General features: G+C 49.1%; 1 protein-coding gene across 5 annotated transcripts in view; it reads left to right on the plus strand.

Annotated features, from left to right (window-relative positions):
* The window catches only part of NTRK3 (neurotrophic receptor tyrosine kinase 3), a 215,799-nt gene that overhangs the window by 33,909 nt on the left and 160,542 nt on the right, over positions 1–21,348 (plus strand). For all 5 annotated transcript variants that reach the window (XM_059823721.1, XM_059823720.1, XM_059823722.1 and 2 more), the window contains exons 3-4: positions 1,103–1,174; positions 20,085–20,153. In XM_059823721.1, the coding sequence (XP_059679704.1) occupies positions 1,103–1,174; positions 20,085–20,153 (141 nt within the window). The remainder of the gene's footprint in view (positions 1–1,102; positions 1,175–20,084; positions 20,154–21,348) is intronic.

Genomic DNA, 21,348 nt, shown 5'->3' on the forward strand with positions numbered 1-21,348 from the left:
CCTGCTGTTCTGGTTCTGGGCTTGTGCGTTGTTCTGACTTATTTCGCATTGTGGGGCTGAAATTTCAGCTGTCTCCACCGATCCTTCATTGCTGGGCTGTTGGTCCTCATTTAGCACAGTCGTCATCATGGTGGTGCTGCACAGTAAGGGAATCACATCTCACCGCACAACCCTCTGAGCGCTAGGAAAGGTTGACTTTGTGCATCAGGGAGGGGAAACTGAGGTCCATAAGATTGAAGGCACTTGCCAGGTGCTTGGGAAACCTGGCCGAATGAGGATATCACTCAATCTCTTAATTCCCCTCCAGGAACTGGGAGCGCCCTGGGTGCTGCTTGCATGAGATGCACAGTGTTGCTCAGGGTTATTTGGAGACTCTGCTAATGCGTTTCACTGGGAGCTTTACATTAGGTACAGCTTGCCTGTGGGCTGGAGGAGAGGTGTACACTGCCGAGCATTTGACAACCAAACCCCAGCAAGCTGTGCTTTTCATGCTGCCGCCCCCCCCGCCCCGTAAGCAGGCTGGCTGCTGTTCTCATCTCACCTGAGAAAGCAGCAAAGGATTCTGCCATACTTTTGTCTGCAGCAGCAGATATTAATAAACCCTGGTCATAGTGCTGATACAGCTTCTCCAAAACAGGGTGGGAAGAGGATTGCCCCTTCAATGTCCATAACTCCCTATGCAAAGTACTCTCCCCTCCTTATCAGAGCTGCAAGCAGAAGGATTTTCTCTTGGGTTTGAGGGAGGGGCGATGGCAGTACTGGGGGTTAGCTTTGCTGTCGGGCCAGGCAGTGCTGCTTGTGAAGATGGAGGGAGAAGAGAGGAGCAGGAGATGCTCCGTGCCACCCCAGCAAGCCTTGGTGGATGTGGGGGGAGAGTGTCACCCAGCAGCCGCTCTGCGCTCAGCCTGTGTTGTCACCGTATCAGATGAAGCTGAAAAACCCAATTTCCTCTTTGCTTGTAACTCATAGAGGCTGTCTGGGAAGAGATGTGCCTCCCGGGGGGGCACCGCAGGGCTCCCAGTGCACCTCAGGCACTGAGCACAGGGTTTTAGAGCAGTCGTCACCCTTGACTCCATTGCTGCCCTTCTGCATCTCTTTGCAGGACAATCAGGAACTCAGGACTACGAAACATCCAGCCACGCGCCTTTGCCAAGAACCCTCACCTGCGCTATATGTGAGTGCCAGCGGCTCCCGCACCCTTTCCTTCTGCTCCCTGTGGAAAGGCCATCCCCAAAGCAGACCCCCAAAGTGCTCGCAGCAGGAGGAGGGGGATGCTGATGGGGAAAGGGAGGGAGAGGTGGTAAAGGGTGGGAGGAGGAAAAACGAAGGCACAGGGAAGTGCAATGGGCTGTGATGCAGGATGGGGCAAGCTCCTGCTGGGCAGCTGGTGGGTTTCAGTTTTCAGTAACTGCCCTGGCTTTGACCGCCGCTCTAACGAGCGCTTGCTTCATTAGCAGCCTGGCAGTGGCCTGTGCACATTTCCCTTTCTGCAGAGTTCATGCCCCAGCACGCAGCCAGAGCCTGCCCCGTTCGTTAGCTTTTAACCAAAGGGTGATTGTTCCGGCAGAAATCCTGGGGCACGGGGCTGCCAGCTCTGCTCCTAATTACTGACTTCTTAAACTGGCATTTGCAGCAGGCCTGGGGTAGGGATGTTTTGTGCTGGAGAGGCTGGAGTCCTGTTATCATGGGACATTGCACAAGTGTCCGGCTGCTGCGGCATCGTTAGCCAGCAGGTATGGTGTCCTAGGGAATTACCACATCCTTGAGGTGAAGGGCACTGATTTATTTTCTGGATATGTATTTACTTTTCCCAAGGCAATACAGGAAAACCTGAATTTCAGGCCAGCATGCAAGGTGCTTCATGGGCTTGAAATACCTCTTCAAAGTGACTGTGTCCAAGATCAAAACCCTCTCAGCTCTGGTATAGATATAAAAACTGAAAAGGGATTGGTGTGAGGCCACTGGCCTTGAGCACGAGCTGATGGGCTGGATGGAGAATGTGTGTGTATCCCTGCTTTTTGGAAACCGATGCTAGTGGCTCCTTCCATGAAAAATGGCTGTAGCGCATCTGTTTGAGTCTGCAGATGCATGTGGCCATCGATATGGGCATGTTCCTGGTGGAGGGAGATTGATGCGACCTGCAGAGCAGGATAGATTTGTCTTTTAATGTCTGCTGGGACATGATGTGAACTGAAAAACCTCAAAAGCTTCCTTTTTGGAAAACCAGTTACAGCTGCTAAGTGATGGTAAAGTGCTTCCCAAATAGGAGATCTGCGGTACCGTAGGGCATGAATAGTTAAGGGCCTTGTGAACAAGCGCGGAGCCTTCTTGAGTTTAAAGAAGTGCTTATTTTTTCATCATAAACCCTCCTTGATGCTGACCACTGGGATTTTCCTGATTTCTGCGCTTTGTTATTTTGATTTGTAGCGTTTGTTTTGTGTTTTCTGTAGTTGTTTGTTACTGGGAAGCGTTTCTCCAACTACCTCTCCCAACTGATTTTTTTGGGGTTGTTGGTCTATTGTGCAGTTGCTGTTTATGTATCTAGCAGATAAAATGAATAACATTTGGTTCCTGATGAAATTAGTTTGGATATCATAGGAGTTTAGAAGGCCACATATGCTCGTTTTGACACTCAATGTGTCGTTAATGTGTACACATGCAATTGTTGCTGCTTTTTCCAAAAGTGTTTTTGTCTTTTGAGATTACTTTTGAGATGGAAAAAACCCCACATCCATCTTGTGTCAAGAGTTAAGGTTGGTATGTGGTGATGAAATATGTGTTTGTTTACTGCTTGGGCCGTGTAAGATTGATCATGTTCTTAACATCTCTCTTTCCTTGCCTTTTGAAGCTCGAGGCAAGTAAGTACATTATTTGGTTAGTGTTTGCCAGTGGGTTTTGATGCTGTTCCTGGGACCTGTCAGCATGGATGTTTGCAAGGTGGATGTCCCCCATGGTGGATGCTGGGTACCTGGAGACGGAGACCTGGTGCTTTGGGATGGCAGCTCCCTCCTGCTCCCTGGAGCCTCTCAGGCCGTGGTGCCACTCCTCCCTCACAGCCAGGCTGCTTTTTCTGGGGCTCTCTCTCCCTGCCGGGAGGACCATGGTGGCTCCCAAGGCTTTTTGCAGCCTGGCAGGCACCTTGGTGCCAGCCGGGGTCCCCTCCATGACCACGGCACCGTGCAAGCGCATCGGGGTGCTTCCTCGGCTGCTCTGCAGCTGCTGCATCCCAGGTAGCTCGGCTTGCTGAAGCCCTGACATTTTCTGCAGCCGCCGCATGTAGGAACCAGGGATAAAAGGATTAATGGAAATGTCACTCTGCTGTAAGTCTTGGGCTGCTGTAGCCAGGTACAGTAGCTGACAGGAGCGAGGGATGCTGTCCCAATCCCCTTGCAGTGGGGCTGGCTGCAGCTGGATGGGTGTGGGGCTGGGGACGGTGGGATGGGTGTGCTTAAGGCTTGTTGAGTTACTGCTATGTGTCATTGCCGATGCCCTGGTTTTCCTTCTCCTTTGCCGGAAAAGAAAAGCCTTTGCTGGCTGTTTGGATGGTTGCAGGTGGAGTTGAGTCAGTAAGATGGCAAAAGTGTCTGATAAATGACAGGGAGTCTTCACTGCTAGGGAGGGCTGGCACTGGGTGGTGGGGATCCTAGGCTGGACCTTTGCAGGGTGCTATAAGCTGGGTCTGAGCAGCAGCAGGCATTTTTCCACATGAAGCTAATGTCCTAATTATGAGGACTTGGAAGCTGTTTTTTTTCCCCCTCACTCCCCATACTGGGTTAAATCCCAGTCTCCTTTTGAAGTGAGTTTTTTCCCAGTGCCTTTCATCAAGGTTTCCTCCTCTCAGATGGGCCAGATAGCTCTGCCTTCTCCCAGCAACTTCTATTTCTGGCCCTTCCTCTGTGCACGCACTTGTCTTCAGACCCCAGCTGTGCAATCACAAGCAGATCACTTATCCCAGCTCTAATTGCAGGAGCTCAGGTTTGTGTGGGTTTGTTTAAGATAATGGTTCTGGATGAGGTTTGGCTTTTTTTTTTTTCCCCCTTCCCCATCAGAGAGTCAGGGAGGAAAGGCTAGAAACCCATGAAGGTGATTTTCAGCATCCAGCTGCCTGAGTGGTAGACCTCAAAGTGCTCCAAAGTACAGCCTGGCAGGGTCATGCCTGTCCTTTAAGGTTTGAAATTAGCAGTGTAAGTATAAGGTACTTGAGGCCAACCTAATCAGTGGGGGAGCAGTGGGTGACTGGGAGCCAGAGATGTGGATCTAGAAATAACTTTGGATCCCTCTCCCCTCTGCTTGAATGAAGAGGGTTAGGGCTCCATGGCTTGTCTGATCGTCAGTGCTGCGAAGCTTATCACTGCTACAGAGGCAATTAATCCAAAATATAACAGTGGGTTTTGCAACGTGGATCTACCTCTTCCGCTGGCAATTGGGCTGAGGCAGTTGACTCCTTCCAGAACAAGTACTGGCTGGATGTTGAATGGGGATAGATGTGGGTCTGATCTAAACTGGATATCATACAGTGTCATTATGTGCCCTCACTGGAGGTCTTCTCACTGGGCAAAGTTGCACTGGTGGGTTCCTGGTCCCATTTCTGTGCAGCTTTGACAGCCCTTTGGCTAATACAGGGATGGTCCTGGACAACACCATGCAGTGGATGTGAGGACTAACAGGTCTAGGCTGTGGAAAACTGAGCCCTTGTAGCTAAAATCTGTGGAAGTCAGTGTTAGCAGGTGATGGAGGTGAACGTGGGAAATGTTTGGTGCTGGCAGAAAACTTCAGTCTTTGACACTTGAGGCTGTACAAGAAAACTTTAGGATGATATGATTCCTAAATTTGAGACATATAAACCGTCTGAATACATATTTACTATGTCTCTGTTATTAGCACAGCTTATTGAGGAAGAAGTCTTGCATGCTCTCACTCTCTCTGTCCTTCTAATAACACTGGAATGCTTTTGCCAATTTATTTGAACCTGATAGAGAATTACAGGTCATGAGGATATCAAGTTCCTGCATGTATCATGAAAATAGGCAGAGGAATAGTAAAGAGAGGTTGTTGTAGTGCTTTGTGGAGAAGACTACAACATTATTACACTCCTCGTTAGCCACTGGCAAGTCCACAGAAGAGCTCAGCTTCACAGTACACCAGGAATCAGTGCACAGGAGAGGACAGGACCTGTTTGGTGCTGGCCAAAGTGTCCCGCCTTCACTGGCAGTGGGACAGTAGAGCTGTGCATGTAGGAGAGTAGGCTCTCAGCAGGTTGTGCATAGAGCTAGACAAGTTGACATTTTCAGTGCCTGAGTCCCCCTTTACTGGGAAGCAGGTACTTAAGAGACTGTGATTCCCTCTAAATGCTTTCCTGGGCGGCTGCGTACTCAGCCAGCCAGTCAGGAGGCACTGCCTTGTATTTGCAGAGGGTAATTGTGCACACCTTATTTATTGTGTAGTAAAGAAAACAAATTAAGGCTGTGTAATTATAGAGACAGGCACACTTTTAAATAAGGCTTAAGTAGTCAGATTTCTATTTAGAAAATTAATAATTGCCATTTCTGTCTGCATTCAGAGGCTCTTCTTAAACTGTCTTCTGGAGGTTTATGCATGCTCTAAATTCATTTGTGGGCTGGCGAAGACACAGCTCCTGTCAAAGAGTGCTCTCTCAGCACTGCCTGACAGTAAGGATGAGGTTGAGGATCAAGCTTTCTCTTCCAGTCCTCAGCCAAGGGGCTTAAAGACTGAGACCCTGGAGTGCTTTGTGCTGAGTGTAACTGGTTTTTGAGCATGGTATGGTCAGATCACCTTCTGCTCCACAGGCGTTTTTATCTGTGTGATCCTGTCAGTCTTTTTCTCCCAAAAATGAGGATTGGGGAAGCTCTGGAAGGTGATGGCAGGAGTGTGCAGGGACCTGCTTTGCCTGGTGAAAGACTGAGCTGGCAGATCTATGGGCTTGTTTTCGTAGGCAAAACTGAGCTGTGATTAATCTAGAGCCTCCTCTGTAGGTTGTGTTGTTTTCTGAGGATGGGGTTAGCTTCAGTGTCCTGGCTGGATTCATGGTAGCTGTCAGTGTCATACAAACCAGTACCCTGGTATTGGGTGTAGTTTGTAGCTTTGACATGGGAATTCCCAGAGATGTGTTATGGTTTTAGGCTTTGATAGGAAAGAAACTGGGCTGCATCCCCTGAAAATTGAGGTGGCTGAGGCAGCACAAGGTTGGTGAGTCGCTCTCTGCCCTCTTCAGTGCTGTTTCAGGACAGCACTTGAAGCCCTCCAGCAACTGAGGCCTGTGCACTTTTGAAGGGCTGCAGGCAACCATCTTGCAAGGCTGGCAAGGTTCACCTTCATTGCTCTGTGTGTCTGGGAGCTTGTTCAAGGTCTTACACTAAATAAAGAAAGAAACAAAATATCAGATGCTGAATTATTGCAAGTATAGCACTGTTCCCTCTTGGTCATGGCTTGAGGGTCATTTGCTCCTGCTTTGTAGTTTGTAGCCATTCTTATATATGAAGCAGGATTAAACTCTCTCTCTTTTGCCCTCTTCCTGTAACCAGCTTCAGGCCCTGTGACTGCCTGCAACCCTTCTGGATGTCCTATTACCCTTCCTCCTCCTTCCTGATGATTTCTCCCTGCTTTGTCCTTTCATCACTGCACTGTATTCTGGCAGTCTTATCCTAACCCAAACTGTCATGTGTTAGTTGCTCTTGATTTTCTGTCCATACTCTCAAGTCAGTGCAGCCTAACAAGTCCATGTGTATCAGCTGGGCCATGGCATATGACTGTATGTAAGCTCTTAGCTCACTGGGAACGTGAAGTAAAATGCATGTACCTAAACCACCTCCTTGATAGTTTAATGTGTTTTATTTTGCATTTACAAAGGAATAAATAGGAACTGAATTTCTCCATGAATACAGGCAAATTAAGAAGTATGAGAAAGACTGAAACACCCTTTGATTTCTATTAGGTGAATATTTCTTTACTATCCCTGATCAGGCAGGCAGCTTGGGTACCCTTTGATTCCCATTTGTACTCTAAGGATGTTCCTGCTCCAACCCCTTCTAGGAGCAAACCTCTGTGCTGTGATTTACTCAGGAAGGCATTTTCCCCCATGTGTCTTTAGTTCTTCTATAAAATGCTGGGCATACTTATAGGGCAGTCACTAAAATAAACAGTAGTAACATCTCCTCTGCTTCCATAAACTTTCCTGTTTTGCCCCTCATCTGCTTTATCCCCTGGATGCCAGTGTAGCACAGGTCCTTGCTGGTATGCTAATCAGCAGCGGTAGTTTGATGGCATGTTTATTCCCAGTCCTTACCGCAGGTGACTGATAAGCAGTTAACGGCAGCTATTCCTTTTTCTGCAGCGGCAGAGGTAGGCCCTGTGTTTTACCAGCCATTGTGCACAAGGCCAGAGGAGAGACCAGTTCCCTGCAGGGCTGTGGCTTTCCTTCAGGCTGGGTTGAAATTATTTGACCTGCATTCAGAGGGCTGGGTAACTAATTCCTGGCTGCAGGCTGCTTCGCTCGGCTCTGGAGAGGGTTTATTGTATTGTAATAGGAGGTGAAGTGGTGAGTTTGTGACTTGATGTACTCTAAGTGGGACCTGAGAAAGAAAGTTTCCATCTGAAGCACTGTGCACCTTGCAGCAAGACTTGTCCTGCCTCGGTTATCCATCTGAAAACCTGGAATAATAACATTTGTTTTCTCTGCTTTTATTTGATCTATTTGCAGCATAACACCTTGTATGGTTTCTAGTGAAACCTGGCGTTGAATTGTGGGATGCTGTTGCAATGTAAGATGAGTTATAATAATGCTATCACAAATATTTGTTGCATGATTGGATTCTTAATGTTACGCCTATCACTCTGGTAACTGGGTGCTCAGTATTTTGCTGTGGCTTTGTCTCTCTTTCCTTCCTTTGAAATGTTGATATGTTCTTTTCAGTTGCATTGTGTGCCTATGAGACTTATTTCCCTTTCTGAAGTTGGATCAATTGTCTTTTGGCAGACATGTGAAATGGGCAACTGTGGCTTTGCAAAGGTCCTGTTTTTTCCCATCCCCTCTTTAAAAAAAGCTGCAGACAATGCTGGGGATGTTTTGAATGAGGCTATTCCTACATGGGGGTGTGTGTTTGTGTGTCTTTTTACAAGTCTTCTTTCAGGATTGGGGTAAAATGTGAGCTTTAGACAAGATGGGGTTTTTGGGGGGCTCATCCTCTGTGATATAGTCCTTGCTGTGCGACAACAGCCTGACAGATGTCTTGTTGTGAGCTTCTCTTCAAAGAGAGGCCAAACATTCCTCTTGGATGTGATCCTGAAGATGAGGTGTAGTTGTGTCTTGGTTAAACCTCACCACATCTCTGAGATCACCAGCAGCACAGAATGAGCTGATTTCTGGAAATCTGGGCATGACAAGGACTGGATCTTGTTGCTAGGCTTCTGAGGCCACTGCAGCGTTGAAGGTACTCCAGAAAACTGCCTCTGGCTGTCCCTTTTGCTCGCTTCCCAAACCCTGTGGCTCAGTTGAATAGATGTGGTGCAAGGCATGTCACACCTGCTTATATCAGTGTGAGAGGTGCTGCGCAGTGAGGAGCACCCTCCCCAGGAGGGACCTGAGGACATGGAAACCTGCTTGAAAGCTGCTGAGGGAGAGAGTGAACAATCATGGCAGGATGAGTGGAAGTTCAGTGACTGCACAAGTTCTCACCTGGGATTTTACTTTCCGTGATACTGGTTTACTAACAGTATGATTCCAGGACTCATTTTTCCCTTTTTGATGTACAGACAATAAGCATCAGGGCAGAAAAATAGAAACATTAAAATCATATGTTATTTGAGCAATAAGATATGACAGGGCATGAATGATGGGACATTAATTCATGATGGTGTGTGACTAGGCGAGAATTTAAATGTCATAAGTTAGGCAGTCCTGTGTTTTATTGGAATTATAAATTTTTATTAGAAAACTGTGTGAGGGGGTGGAGTTTCTCACTAACCCCCTCCCCTCATTTGTATTTGTGAAGGGATGAGCTGTGAATTATGTCAGACACAAGAGACCATGGGATATTTACAAGGCTGCCAGTAAGAGCCAGGGATTTGTCTTCCCTGGGAGCTGTGGGTAATCGTGTCTGTAGACTTGCTAGTGACTCAGGATGAGTATGTTTCATGTCTGATGTCCTCTGACATGCCGTGAGGTCATGCATGGCGTTTCCCAGGACACTCCCCAGGCAGCTCTGCTGGTGCCCACGGGTGCCCCGTGGGGTGGGGCCGTGCCCGGCACCGTGCGTCCCGTGGGGCCGCGCTTCAGCACCACGGACAGGGCCGGCGGCCGCCCTGCCTGCACCAGCAGCCTCTCGTCCTCCCTGCCTGCAGCTCTGGCCTCCTGCCTTCCACCCCAGATGCCGATCTTCTTGGTTGCAGCTGAGCTTCCCTGCTTCCCAGCCTCCAACCCAGACCTGGCCTTCCCACCTGTGACTGGATCTCTCTGCCTCCCACCCTCTAGATTTCCAGGCCTCCCTGTCTCCAACCCAGTTCTCCAGCCTCCTGTCTTCTCTCCCTGCAGCTGGGCCTACCTGCTGCCAAATCAGCTCTGACCTCTCTGCCTGCAGCCTAGAATGAGCCCCAGCCACCCTGCCTGCAGCATGGGCCCTGGCCTCTAGCCTCATCCAGGCCTCTTGGCCCTCCCTGCCTCTCTGCAGCCTGGTCTCTGACCCAGCCTCCCTGCCTGCACTGGAGCCTCCCAGCTTCCCTGCCTCTTGCTCAGCCCCAACCTGCAGCTTGGTCTCCCTGCCTGCCCCTGCTGCCTCCTTCGTCTTTCTCTTGGAACAACCTCATTCCCCTTCCAGCCCCAGGCAAGCACCCCGGGGCAGTGAGTGGAGCAGTGGCTGCGCACACCTGGCTGCAGGTGCAAGATGGATCAAGCCATCAGGTGTGAGCCCACCTGAGGGATGGCCAGCCTGGTTTCACTATCAGCTGCACCTTTATTCTTCCATCTCTCCTGCTATGAAGCCAGTCTGCTGAGATGCCTGTTTGACACATGCAATATAAACTTTCTGAACTGCAGTGGCTCCTGGCACCAGCTTTGTTCTGCAGAGTGAATGGTCTCGTCTTGCAGCACTGCTCCCCGGCTGCTGTCTGTAGGTTTCTCACATGAGTAGTTCTCTAGGAGAACTGCCATCCAACCTCACTGCAACCACAACCCATGGGCTTTGGCTAAATGTTTGTTGTATCCAGTTGTGCGTGTTGATAATTGTGGGTAATTTGCTGTCTCAGAATAATGAAGGAATGCCTGCTGTAGTCTGAAGCACTCAGTGCTTCATGGTGATTAGTCTTTTCATTTGAAAATGTTCCTCACCGTGACCAATATTCGAAGATAAAGGGTGGGTGAAAGACATTTCTCCTTTTTAAGTACATCATGTATTGACAAGAACAAGAAAAATGTAACTGCAGTGTCAAGACATTCTTGTGTTTTTTGACAGAGCTAGTTGTCAAAGACAAAACATGTTTCTGCTTTTGGGGTGGTTATAAGCAAGGAGTGTAGCAAGCAGGCTTTGCTGGACTCTGGTTGTATTAAGTCACCAACAGTTCCCTGTCCCCCTCAGCCAAGCATGCCTGGGGCTGTGATGAGGCACATTATACCACAGCTCAGGTGTAGCTGCAGGCAGGCCTCTGCTTAGAGCATTACTCCTCCCTGTGTGTTCAGCTGCTACAAAGAGGAGTGTTTCTGCCCAAAAGGCTATGCCCATGCTCAGGTGTGCTCCAGGCATCTCCTGCTCCCCATCCCCACTCCATGGGCCCCTGGAGGCAAGCAGCAGCCTGGTACAAGACAGCTCCCTGCTTGATGCTGTCTGTCTCCTAGGCTGAGTGTTTTTCTTGCCGTTTGAGGCATATCTGAAGCACGTCAGCCTCACCTCCCGCTGCGGCCAGGAGCTGCCGCGCAGCATGGGAGGTGGCAACTGCCACCTCTGCTGTCTGACAGCGTGTTCCCTTTGGTCCTTTGTTCCCCATGTGTGCACCTCCCCACACCAGCCTGCTGCACCTGCATGCTCCCCAGCTCTGGTCCCTCGTGGTGGCCAGCCACTGCTCCCAGGCCTCCTGTGCTGTGGGTGCAGGAATCTCTGCTCCCCACCGAGGGGGGGTGAGTGCTGTAGGCTAATGGCAGGCTTTCTTTTCATTAGCTGGTGTAAACACAGCTCTTTGGCAGCAGCCTGCTTTTCTGAGCCCAGGAAGACCATTTTTCCTTTTATCTATAATTTAGTGAAGTGTCAAACAACAGAAGTTTTAATGATAATAAGCAGCAGGAGGAAATTTATTTATTTGCTGTAAAGGTGGGTTTCATTCCAGGGATGTGGGTTGTTGTGTTTTTTTTTTTTCCCCCGCTTCCCTTGCAAGAAATGTTGGCTGCTCATGCAACCTCCCTTCCAGTGTGTTCGAGTGACCTTCCCTGTGAAGCTCACCACTGCAGTTCCTGCTTGGCTCAGTGGCTTTCCAGCCGCTCTCCCACACAGGACCTGTGGGCCAAGCGAACTGGCAAAAGAGAAGCAAGGAAACTACAGTGAGTTGCAAGTATTCATGTGCTTGGTGAGGTGTAATGGGAGAAAAGGGAGTCACGAGTTCCCCATCTTTCACTTTCTCCTGCTGCTGTGCACCTCTTACATCTGCTTCCCAGACCAGCCTCTGTGATGGATTTGACTGCTGAGGAAAAGCGGGGGGGGCTTTTTTGGGATTACATGTAGTGATTGCCTTCTGTCAGCCTATGAAGCTGCCAGTGGTGACTGGAGATAAAAAGTGGATCCATGTCATATGGAAAGACCAGGGGTCCTTCCTGAAGAGCAGGAAAGCAGAGAGTGGAGCTTGGGGCTGGTCAAAGATGAGCAGGGGATGGGATGCAGCTGTGGAAGGGACAGGGACCAGTCTGGAGAGAGAGGGTTGCAAGAAAGGATTGAAGCAAGAAGTCATTAGGAAAGAAGGTTGAAATGGAGCAGAAAGGGGATGGGGTGTAGAAAAGGTGATGAGGAAAATGGATCTGGAGAGGAGAGGGAAGGTTGACTGGGGTAGGGAAGAAGTGTGTGTGTGTGAGCTCTGTAGGGGGAAGCAAGTGTAAGGGAGAGATGGATTTGCTAGCAAATACTTGGGAACTGTGCCTCTGAATTAACCAGAACCTTCCTCTCCCCCTTCGATGTGGCTTTGGAGGCAATATTAGAATCTTCCTAATTATTTTTCTTGGACGAGTTTTGCGATCCTGATGATATTAATTATTCTTAAAGGTCAACAGCACTCACTTGAATCCCCTTCTGTTCTATCATGTAATCAGTTAATTAATTGGAAACCATTTAGCAATGTCTGCCCAGAGCTTAGCCTGCCTTATGCCCTGTTGTTTTGCTATTGCTGGGAGACAGATATATATGTGTGTATATATATATTCATAGTTGTACCCCTTCCTTTCTTCAGAGGCTCTGCAGAGCCCTTGGTACTGTGCCAGCCCATCGCAGCCTCTGGCACCCCTCCCCGAGGCAGGCAAATTGGGGCTCAGGCCCAGCTGTTACTTTTCTCTTTACTACCCCCCTGCAAGAGCAGTGTTTGAGATTATTCAGAGCTCATTGATTTCTGGGCATCCAAGTAGGTGAGGATTTTTTTTTCAATATAAATTTGATGCAAGAGCTCTAACAGCTGAGAGCACAGCCCTAGGTCAGGAGGGAGTGGGAAGACCAGATGCTGTCCCAGCAGCTCTGTGCTCAATGTATTGAAATTGAGGCTCTTGTGTGGACCTTGTCCAGCTCTCCCAGTGCCTCCCTGTGCATTTGGGGTGACGGCCCAGCTGGTGTGGTACCTCCTGGGTGCCTGTCCTTGCTGCTTCAGTGTATTCAAGGGGGAGGTGGTGGGAAACATGAGGGAGCCTGGGAAGGCACAAGTTTGGGGTCTGGTGTCACCGCATACTCGGAGATGCTGGGAAATGCCCCTTGGGCACGGCTCTCCTTCCCTGCAATGTTTCCTCATGCCGTACCTCGCTGCGGCACAGAGCTCTCTTCTTTCAAGCAGTGGTCAGATTTGCTCTGGGTCTGCTGGAAACCTGTGAGTGGGAGGCATTCCCCAGTTGTTCTCTGCTCCTAGCTTGAAGAAACATGCAATTTGAAGCAAACAGGCAGGATAAACCCAGCCTCTTGCTGGAGCTGTCAGCTGGCAACCCTTGGTCTCAATCGGCACACATCTCCAGTATTATTTCTGTGTGCTGAAGCAGGAGAAAAGCCCAGTGCACAGTTATACTCCAGGCCTAATGAATCTAAAGCTACTACAGTTTGGGAGAAAAGAGATGGGGTGGGGGCAGAGCAGCCCTGACTCAGCTGCAGGAGGGGAGCTGTGGGGAAGGGCTTTTGCCTGTTGCAGGGTGATTTTTCTTTTCCTTGAGCAGAAGACTGGCATGTTCTGTGGATGCTGCTGGACTCTGCCCTGCAGGGAAGCTGGCAGGCAAAAGGAAAGCAACTGCAGGGCTGACCCGGCTTTTAACATTTCCTCGAGTCCTCTGAGAGTCCAGATGTCTTTGGAGAAGAGCAGTGGAAACTGCACACAACAAGGAAGAGATGAGTGTAGTCCAGAGGGTTGGATCCCTGCATCTGATCCGCCCTGAAGCATAGGGGACAATATTACCCACATCTGCTGACGGCTTCCCATCTGCACTGTGTGCTGAACCAAAACTGTGAGCAACAAGAAGCTCTGAGGGGTGATTTGTCTCCAAACAAAGCTTCATGGAGCTGGGAGATGCCTCAGAAGAGATGTCCTGGAGGGTGTGGAAGCGTCATGGGGTTGGAGATGGCCTTTAAAACAGCCTTTAAACTGTTTTGGGATGGGCTGGGATGAAGGCAGCAGCAGCAGACATCTTGCTGTGTTGGCAAAAGCAGTGGGAGGAGAGGCGTGGGGCAGATGTGCTGCTGGCACCGGCCGTGGGAGCTCTGTGATGGAGGCGTGGTGCCTTACGCCTTCCTGCTTGCTCTGCAACTTCTGTTTTGTAATGCTATTGTTAAAGAACAATGCAGGAGACCAGCCCCTTCCACCTCCTTTAGCCCTGTTTCAGTGACAGTTGGGATTTTACAAATCAAGGTTGTGCAACTGGGAAATACAGAGGGGTGGTGGTTCCTCCTCCAGCATCACACCTCCAGCACTAGTGGGTGGGCATTGGAGTGGCAGAGTCTCTTCTCTTGTGTGACCAATGATGGTTTCTTGCTCTCCTCTAATGCAGGATGCTTTGAGTTTGGGAAAATATTGCAAATTCTGGCTCTAGCCCTAGAACAAGTAGTAGTTCGGGGAAAATGAGATGATAATGTGATGCGCTGTGTGACAGATGCCTTACAAGGCACAGGACAGTACCTGTGGGTGTGAGAAAGGAGTTAGTTACACTGTCCAAACTCACAAAGGAAGATTGAACCTCGGAGGCTTTTTGATTCTGCTGTGTTTGGGGTCAGTGAAGACCTAGGTGTTGCTAAGGGGTTGCTTGAGGAGCAGAACTGTACCATAGGTAATGCCAGACCATGGCTGGAGGACCTCTGTAAACTGTCTTACTCCTCCATAGCACCAATACACATGTCCTGCTGGTGATCCCGGATAGGGAGCACATACAGGAGAATTTCTGGCAGCTATAAAATCTCAGACTGACCAATTAAACACCACGTCCCATTCGGCTAACTCTGCTTTCCGGGCGTGCAAGGCTTGCAGGCACTTGACATCGCCCGGTGCTTTTGCAGGCTCTATCTCAAGCGTGTCCTGCTGGGGCTTTGTGCTGAGCTATCGGAGTTTTCAACTGAGTCTAATATTTGCAAAGCCTGATTTGTGGGGAGGCCTATACTGCTATAGCTTCTGGGACTTGCTGGGGTAATTTTAGCACATTCATTAAGGGAAGACAGTACATTTTTTTCCCTTATTGAGCAAAGCTGCTTACTAAACAGGAAAAGGAGGGAGGGGAAAGGGGAGGGCAGGGCGGCCGATGGGGAGTGTAACATTGCTTTTAGAGGTCACTGGAGTTATCTGGCAGGGACAAGAAAGCCCCAGAGTGACTTACCAGCATTTCTCTGGTTCAAACCCAAAGCTTTAACAGCTTACTTGCTGCAGAAATGAAGCCTGGATGGAGCTACCCCTACACCTACAGCAGCGTGTGAGGCTGCTAGCATTGCCCTCTCCTGTGGCCATCAGCACCCAGCCAAGGATGCAGTGAGCTATGAGATGATGGGAAGACCCCGCTGGGCTCAGAGCAGAGGGGATATCACCGGAGTCCCATGTGGTGCCACTGGCATATCCAGCTCTGGGGACCGCAGCTGAGAATGTGCATCTCGCCTCTCATTTCTGCCAGGCGGTCACTCGTGCTCCCTCTGTCCCAGCTGCTCTGCGCAGTTAATCCCCACCCAGATCAGGATTTTCAGAGTGGCACCATGTTATTAAAACGTGTGAAAAACTTCCCCCATGCAAAAATAAATGTGTCAGGTTGGAAATAAGGGCGAGTGGAGGAAGGAGATGCGTGGAGGAGGGACAGGCAAGGAGCGTGCCTCCCCAGCAGCAGCATTTCTACCATTGCGTTGGGCTGAACTGCATAGTATAGCTTACAGTTTAATTACAGGGGCTCCTGCTTGTTGGTGTCATTAATGAGGCATCCGGCTTAATTTAGCTGAATAAAAATGGCTTTAATAGTGGAAACACTTTTGGCTGCTGAGTAATTGAGGGGAAAAGAAAACATGTTGTCTCCTCTTGCACTGAAGTCCACTTGTTCTGGGCTGCATGGATCCAGACCCCTCTCTTATCCCACGTCCACCCACCTCCCTTCAAGTGCAGGAGGAGGATGGACGGAGGGAGAGAGCAAGAACTGGGACTTTGCTGTCACTCAGTGATAATGTCCTACCTTTGAGGTGTGCATGGGGTCGCTGGTGGGGAAGGCTGGTGAGGATATGGTGTGACAAGCCACCTGCAAAGCAGGAGGCTTAGAAACATGGCTGCTGTGGCAGGAGGAGAGTGGAGTGGTGTTGAGCCTGAGTCACTAGTGGCTTGGGCATCTGCTGCCCTAGACCTGGTCCAGGTGAGCTTTATCCAACCCCCTCTCCCTCCTCAACTCCTTTGGAACCTGCACCAGAGGCAAAAAAGACTCTGGCAGCTATTTCTAAAGTCTGTTTCCATGGAAAGTAGCATCTTGTGAGTGATGGTGAAAATGTCCCGTAGCAAAGAAGCAGTTTGAGTGTGTTCCAGGAGCGCTGATGGCAGGTCTGTCCTGAGAGAGATAGGCTGCTGTTTGCCACTGTGAAATAGTAGGGAAGGCATTTTGCTTCTCTCCCCCTGTGTTTCCTCGACATGTGATGTGCCATATTTTATTACAGGTGGAGCTGATGCACGGGCTGTTATAAAGGTTGTCTGGCACACTCTGCTACAGGATTGCTTCCACTTTCCTATAACTCTGCCAGATTTTAATTGCTAGGGCTGAAGTTTTCTGTGTTGGGTGTCTGCTCTTGGCTGAATTAATTTTCTTTGAATTATTTCCTTCTAGTTTCAAAAAAAACCCTGTTCAGATGTTTTAGGTGGTGGATGGAGCTGGAGGGAAATGGGCTGTTTTGCTCAAGCTAGAAAATACTGGTGATGCTCCTTTGACAGAGTACCTGCACCCTCCTATTATGGAGGGGAAGAAGATTTGTCAAAGGGCAGATTTTTGCATAGAGGAGTTAATTTTGCTCTGGGATGTCTCTTTACACAGGCAGATCAACTCTTGATCCAGTTGGAGGGGAGAAGTTTTGCGATGGATGTTTGGGAGTGAACAAGGGAGATGAGGAGTGGCAGCTCTTGGTGGGACACTGGGGTTGTGATGGGGGGAGGTAAGGGAAGATCATAGGAAATTTTGGGCATGGATAAGGAAATTGGGGCTGAGAAGTATTTGGGAGTGGCTGGAGAGTGATGGGAAGCATGATTCATCCTGCTGGGGAGAAGTGGCTGTATGGGGGGGGAAGGCAAATGGGACAGAGAGGAGAGACCTGGCACTGCCCAGCCATGGGTGCAGGAACGTAGGGGTTCAGGTTGCTGCAAATCACAGGGATTTGGAGGTGACAATGGACTTTCAGCCTTGGAAACAGCGGTGGGAAGGCAGAACAGGCAGCTGGAGCTGGGAGAGGACTAGTCCTGGCTGGGAGGGCCTTGATTTTCCCCAATCCTCCCCATTTATACTCTACAAAATACTGGGAAGCTCGGTGCACGCAGCCAGGTTTCGAGCACGGGGGAAACCTCGCAAGCACTGAACAGGAGTTACAAAGTGCTGGAGCTCGGCTCACCCGTGGAGCCGTAATTTAATCTCCTCGTGTGCATGTACTGCAATACCATCTCTAATTATACAATCACATGCAATCTTCCCCTGGAAACCTGCCCTATTCAGCGTGCGGGATGATTCTGTTCTGGGGAGAAATCAGTGCTGTGCAGTGAGTTTTCTCCATAAGAGCTCTGTATCTTTTGTGGCATAAGTCAGCAGATGTACCCTTTGCACGTGGAAACCCAATCCTGGCATCTCTGACCTTTGGAGTTTTTGTGACTGAAATGGTGTATTTTTAATGTGTGTTTACGTGTGCAGTCTCTTTCTGTCTCTGTGCAGAGATCAGGGACCTTTGCAAGAGTCTATTGCAAGGATCTTTCTGACATTTTAAAGCGTCTGAGGTGTCTGTTTCCAATGACAAACATGTTTTTCCTCGTGTGTGTCCTGGCTGATCTGAAACAGAGCTGTTGGTACGTGTCCCCCCACCAGACCTACAGAAGTTGATGGTCAGGTCGGATCAGACACCGGCTTTGCCCTCGGAGAGCAGAGTCTCCTGCCAGATGTATGTGAATGAAGACCCATCTCCTCTTTGCCTAATACTTGCTGTGGTTTGTTGTCTGGGGGAGGGAGGAGGTGGTAGGAGCTGGTTTCCAGGGACTGCAGGAGATGAGAAGCGGAGCACATCTGCCTGGCAAAGCTCCTTGCATTAGTGAGGATGTTTCCTTTCTCCATCTCTCTGTGTCCTAAATTGTAATAACACGATCATGCTATTTTTGATTCCCTTATTTGCGTGGAAAGCCTGTTGTTTTTTCTCTTCTCTTTCAGAATCCAATTTTCTCTTGACATTTCTGCCTAATGTAGCAAAACATGACCTTTGAGAAAGGACATTCCAGCAAGATTCACTCCCTCCTCTGCATCTCTGCCTCTCTCCCACATCTTGCTGTCTCTCATGCATCCCCCTTTACGCTTCCTTCTTCTCCCTGCGTTGGGGGAGGGAGTTTACTGTCTTGCTTTTCAGTAGCAGTGAGCTGCTCCTTCCCCTCCTACTTTTCATCTGTCTTTGCAAAGTTTCCAGGTGCTCAGTGCTTCGGCGTGGATAAGAGGGAGTTTTGCAATATTATTTTTCCCCCCTGCTTAACTTCACCTGCTATTTTTGCTGCTTTTCTAAACTTTATCAGAGGCTGGAAGCAGTTTGTCTACAACCGTAGGAATGGTGGAATCTTAGTCTTGTGAAATGAGGTACCTGTAGTTTGCTGTGGTTTCCACAGCAGGATAGTCTGATGCGAAGCAGAGCCAGAATTTAATGATGCAGCACCGTGCCATCGTGATGTGTGGGCTTATTCTTCTGCCAGGCTTGTGGAGAGCCTTTGGGATGATGGTTTGCTGTGTGATCTCCAGTGGCTTCCCCACTCCTAACTGCAGGGTTTTGGGCTTCACAGCATTGCTTGGTGGCAGGTGGGACAGGACCAGAGTTGCTTTTCCCTTGTCGGTCCCTGGGCTGTGCCTTCTCTGCATTTGCCCAACGCATGTCTGCCTTTCCTGCAACCTGGTGTAGGACAGCAAATGAATCTCTCATCCCAAATCCTCGTGCATCAGACCTGCACTGGCAGGAGCCATTCCAGGGTTTGCTCTCTTGGTTTTAGCATGTTTCTGCAAATCAAACAGGGATTGTGGGCTGAGCTCGGCACGGCTGGGCTGCCCGTTGTCACCTCTGTGCCACCTTGTCCCGTACCTCCTCTCTGGCCAGCCGAGGGTTTAATGAACCTCCAGATGGTTCATGCCTCTGGCCCTTCACCACTCTTTCCAGCGAGCAGAGCCATGGCAGGAGGGTGCCTGCAGCCTCGCACCGAGCTGCCCTGCCTGCCCGCAGCCTGCCTGGGCAGCTCGCAACAGGGAAGGGAGCTGGTGGGACAGGGCTGGATTTAGCAAGGGATGTGAGGCAACACCTCCTGTGTTTTCTGGAGGCCAGCATAGATATGGGAGGATTTGGGTTTCTGCTGGAGCTTGTGACCACCTGTCCCTCTGCTCACCCCATGGGCTCGTCCCTCGGTTGGTGGCTCTCGGGCTGGCCTGGTGTCCCTGGGGAGGCTGCCCACTACAGAAAGCATTTCATTACCATCTTCTCATGCTGTTAGAAACCTGGGGCTTTTCTCTTTCTGGTTGGTCTGCCCCAAACACGTTTCTTCCTTTTCGGTTGCTTTTACACTTTTTTATCCTCTCTGGTTTTCAGCTGAAGAGGCGATGCCTGCTGGGTTGCAAAGCTCTCCCAGGTAGATGAGATTTATGTTTTGCAAGTTTGGGCAGATGGAGAGAGGGATGGGGAGCTGTTAGCTGCTGTAGCGGTGGTACCCCTGGGTGCAAACCACACACAGCCCTACTGGGACACTTTGAGCACACAGCTACTGCAGATCATATGATAACGCCTTGGGTAATCATCGTGCTGTCATTTTAACCTGGGTGTTACTATTTTTAGCATGACGTTTGTACTTAAATTTTTTTGTTCAAGGTGTGAAATTAGATTTGTTCTTTCTGTTTATGGTTGGTCGAGCTCCAGATTCATGAGCAAGAATTGGACACATCTTGGTAATTTGGATTTTTTTTCTTAACATGGCAGCAGGATAGAAACCATTTTCCCCCTTGGAAAAAAATAAGTAAAATGAGAAACTTCCATTTGGGTTCGTCCTCATTAAAATCTCTCATTATGAAATCTAAACTTGGGTCCTAAACTACTTGACAGCCTCCCCGTAGAGGAGGACAATGAGCTCTGCGGAGGCGGTAGGGCCACGTGCAGGAGGAATTATTTACCGTGACTTTTTTTTTTCCTGTTAATTTTCAGAGACCTCTCTGGAAACCGGCTCACCACTCTGTCATGGCAACTCTTCCAGACCCTGCGACTCTTTGAACTGTAAGTCCCTCCCTGGAGGTATCTCCTGGGAGAAGAGGGGAGGCTGAGTGGAGGAATGATTTCCAAATAGAGCTATTTTGAAGCTTGTGAATAATTACCTAAAACTCCAGTGGGCAGCACCATCCTTGGGAGGGTTTCCCAGGCATGGAAGCACCAGAGCAGAACTGCTTCTCTTTTAACTTCACAGCAGCTGCCTAATTAACGTCGGGATGATGAACAAGTCATGCTTGGAGTAGTAAACGGTTGACTAACTCTGGGAACATATTAGAAATACTTACTAGGCCAGATTTTGAGTGAATCTTCTCAAACACTTGATCCTCATCTGTTGCAGTCTAGGGCTAACTGTTTTTCCTTAGCTCGTGGACATGCTTTATAAGATACCCCTGGTTTTTAGGTGAATGACTCCCTTGCTCTCTAGCAACTGAGGCACCTCCCAGCTCCGATGTGGGAGATGAGATAGTGTCTCTCCTGGGGCACCGGTGGCCTTCAGCCTGCTGAATTATTGATAAAGCATTCAGCACTGTGCTTGAAGAATAAGTGGACATGAAATCAATGGAGCGTTGCCCTGATGACCTGTTTTGTTGAATTTTAGAAATAGTTGTTTGGTGGGAATAAAAAAATATATATATGTAGGATTTGTCCCAGAGGATCCTGGGAAGCTCTATTCATCCTCACTGATGATCAATAGAGCTGTAAGCTAGAAGTGACTTATGAAAGAATAAAGACAGTCTTTCAAGTGGGAGTAAGTGTGTTATCACCGGTGTTACTGCAGTGTATTTTATTTCTGTCAAATTGTTAAATGAAAAATACTAATAGTGATATTAGAAAATAGAGAAACGCCCTTCTGATGGGGAATCTGGCTTGCAGAGTTAAAATGCTGAATTTGGAATTTGTCTCCTCACTCATTACAGCTCTAAATATTTTTTAAGCCTGGCTCAGGTTTCAAGTTTAATACCATGAGTCATTTGTATTCTTAGACCTTTACTTATTGTCATTTCACCGTCTGGCAAAACTCAGATTGATGGTTGTTACCCAAGAGAGACCCAAGACCGGAGGAGCAAATGGGGCTGCAGTCCTGAGCTAGAGGCGCTGGCAGGGCCTGGGGTAATGGTGAACCTGCAGATTAATGGGGATACTTTCAACAGGGCTTGTTTTTATGGGGCTTTGTTTCATTTGGTCGTATTTTGTTTCTTCA

This window comes from Gavia stellata, chromosome 13 (genome assembly GCF_030936135.1).
Source record: "Gavia stellata isolate bGavSte3 chromosome 13, bGavSte3.hap2, whole genome shotgun sequence".
In the NCBI taxonomy this organism is placed as follows: domain Eukaryota; kingdom Metazoa; phylum Chordata; class Aves; order Gaviiformes; family Gaviidae; genus Gavia; species Gavia stellata.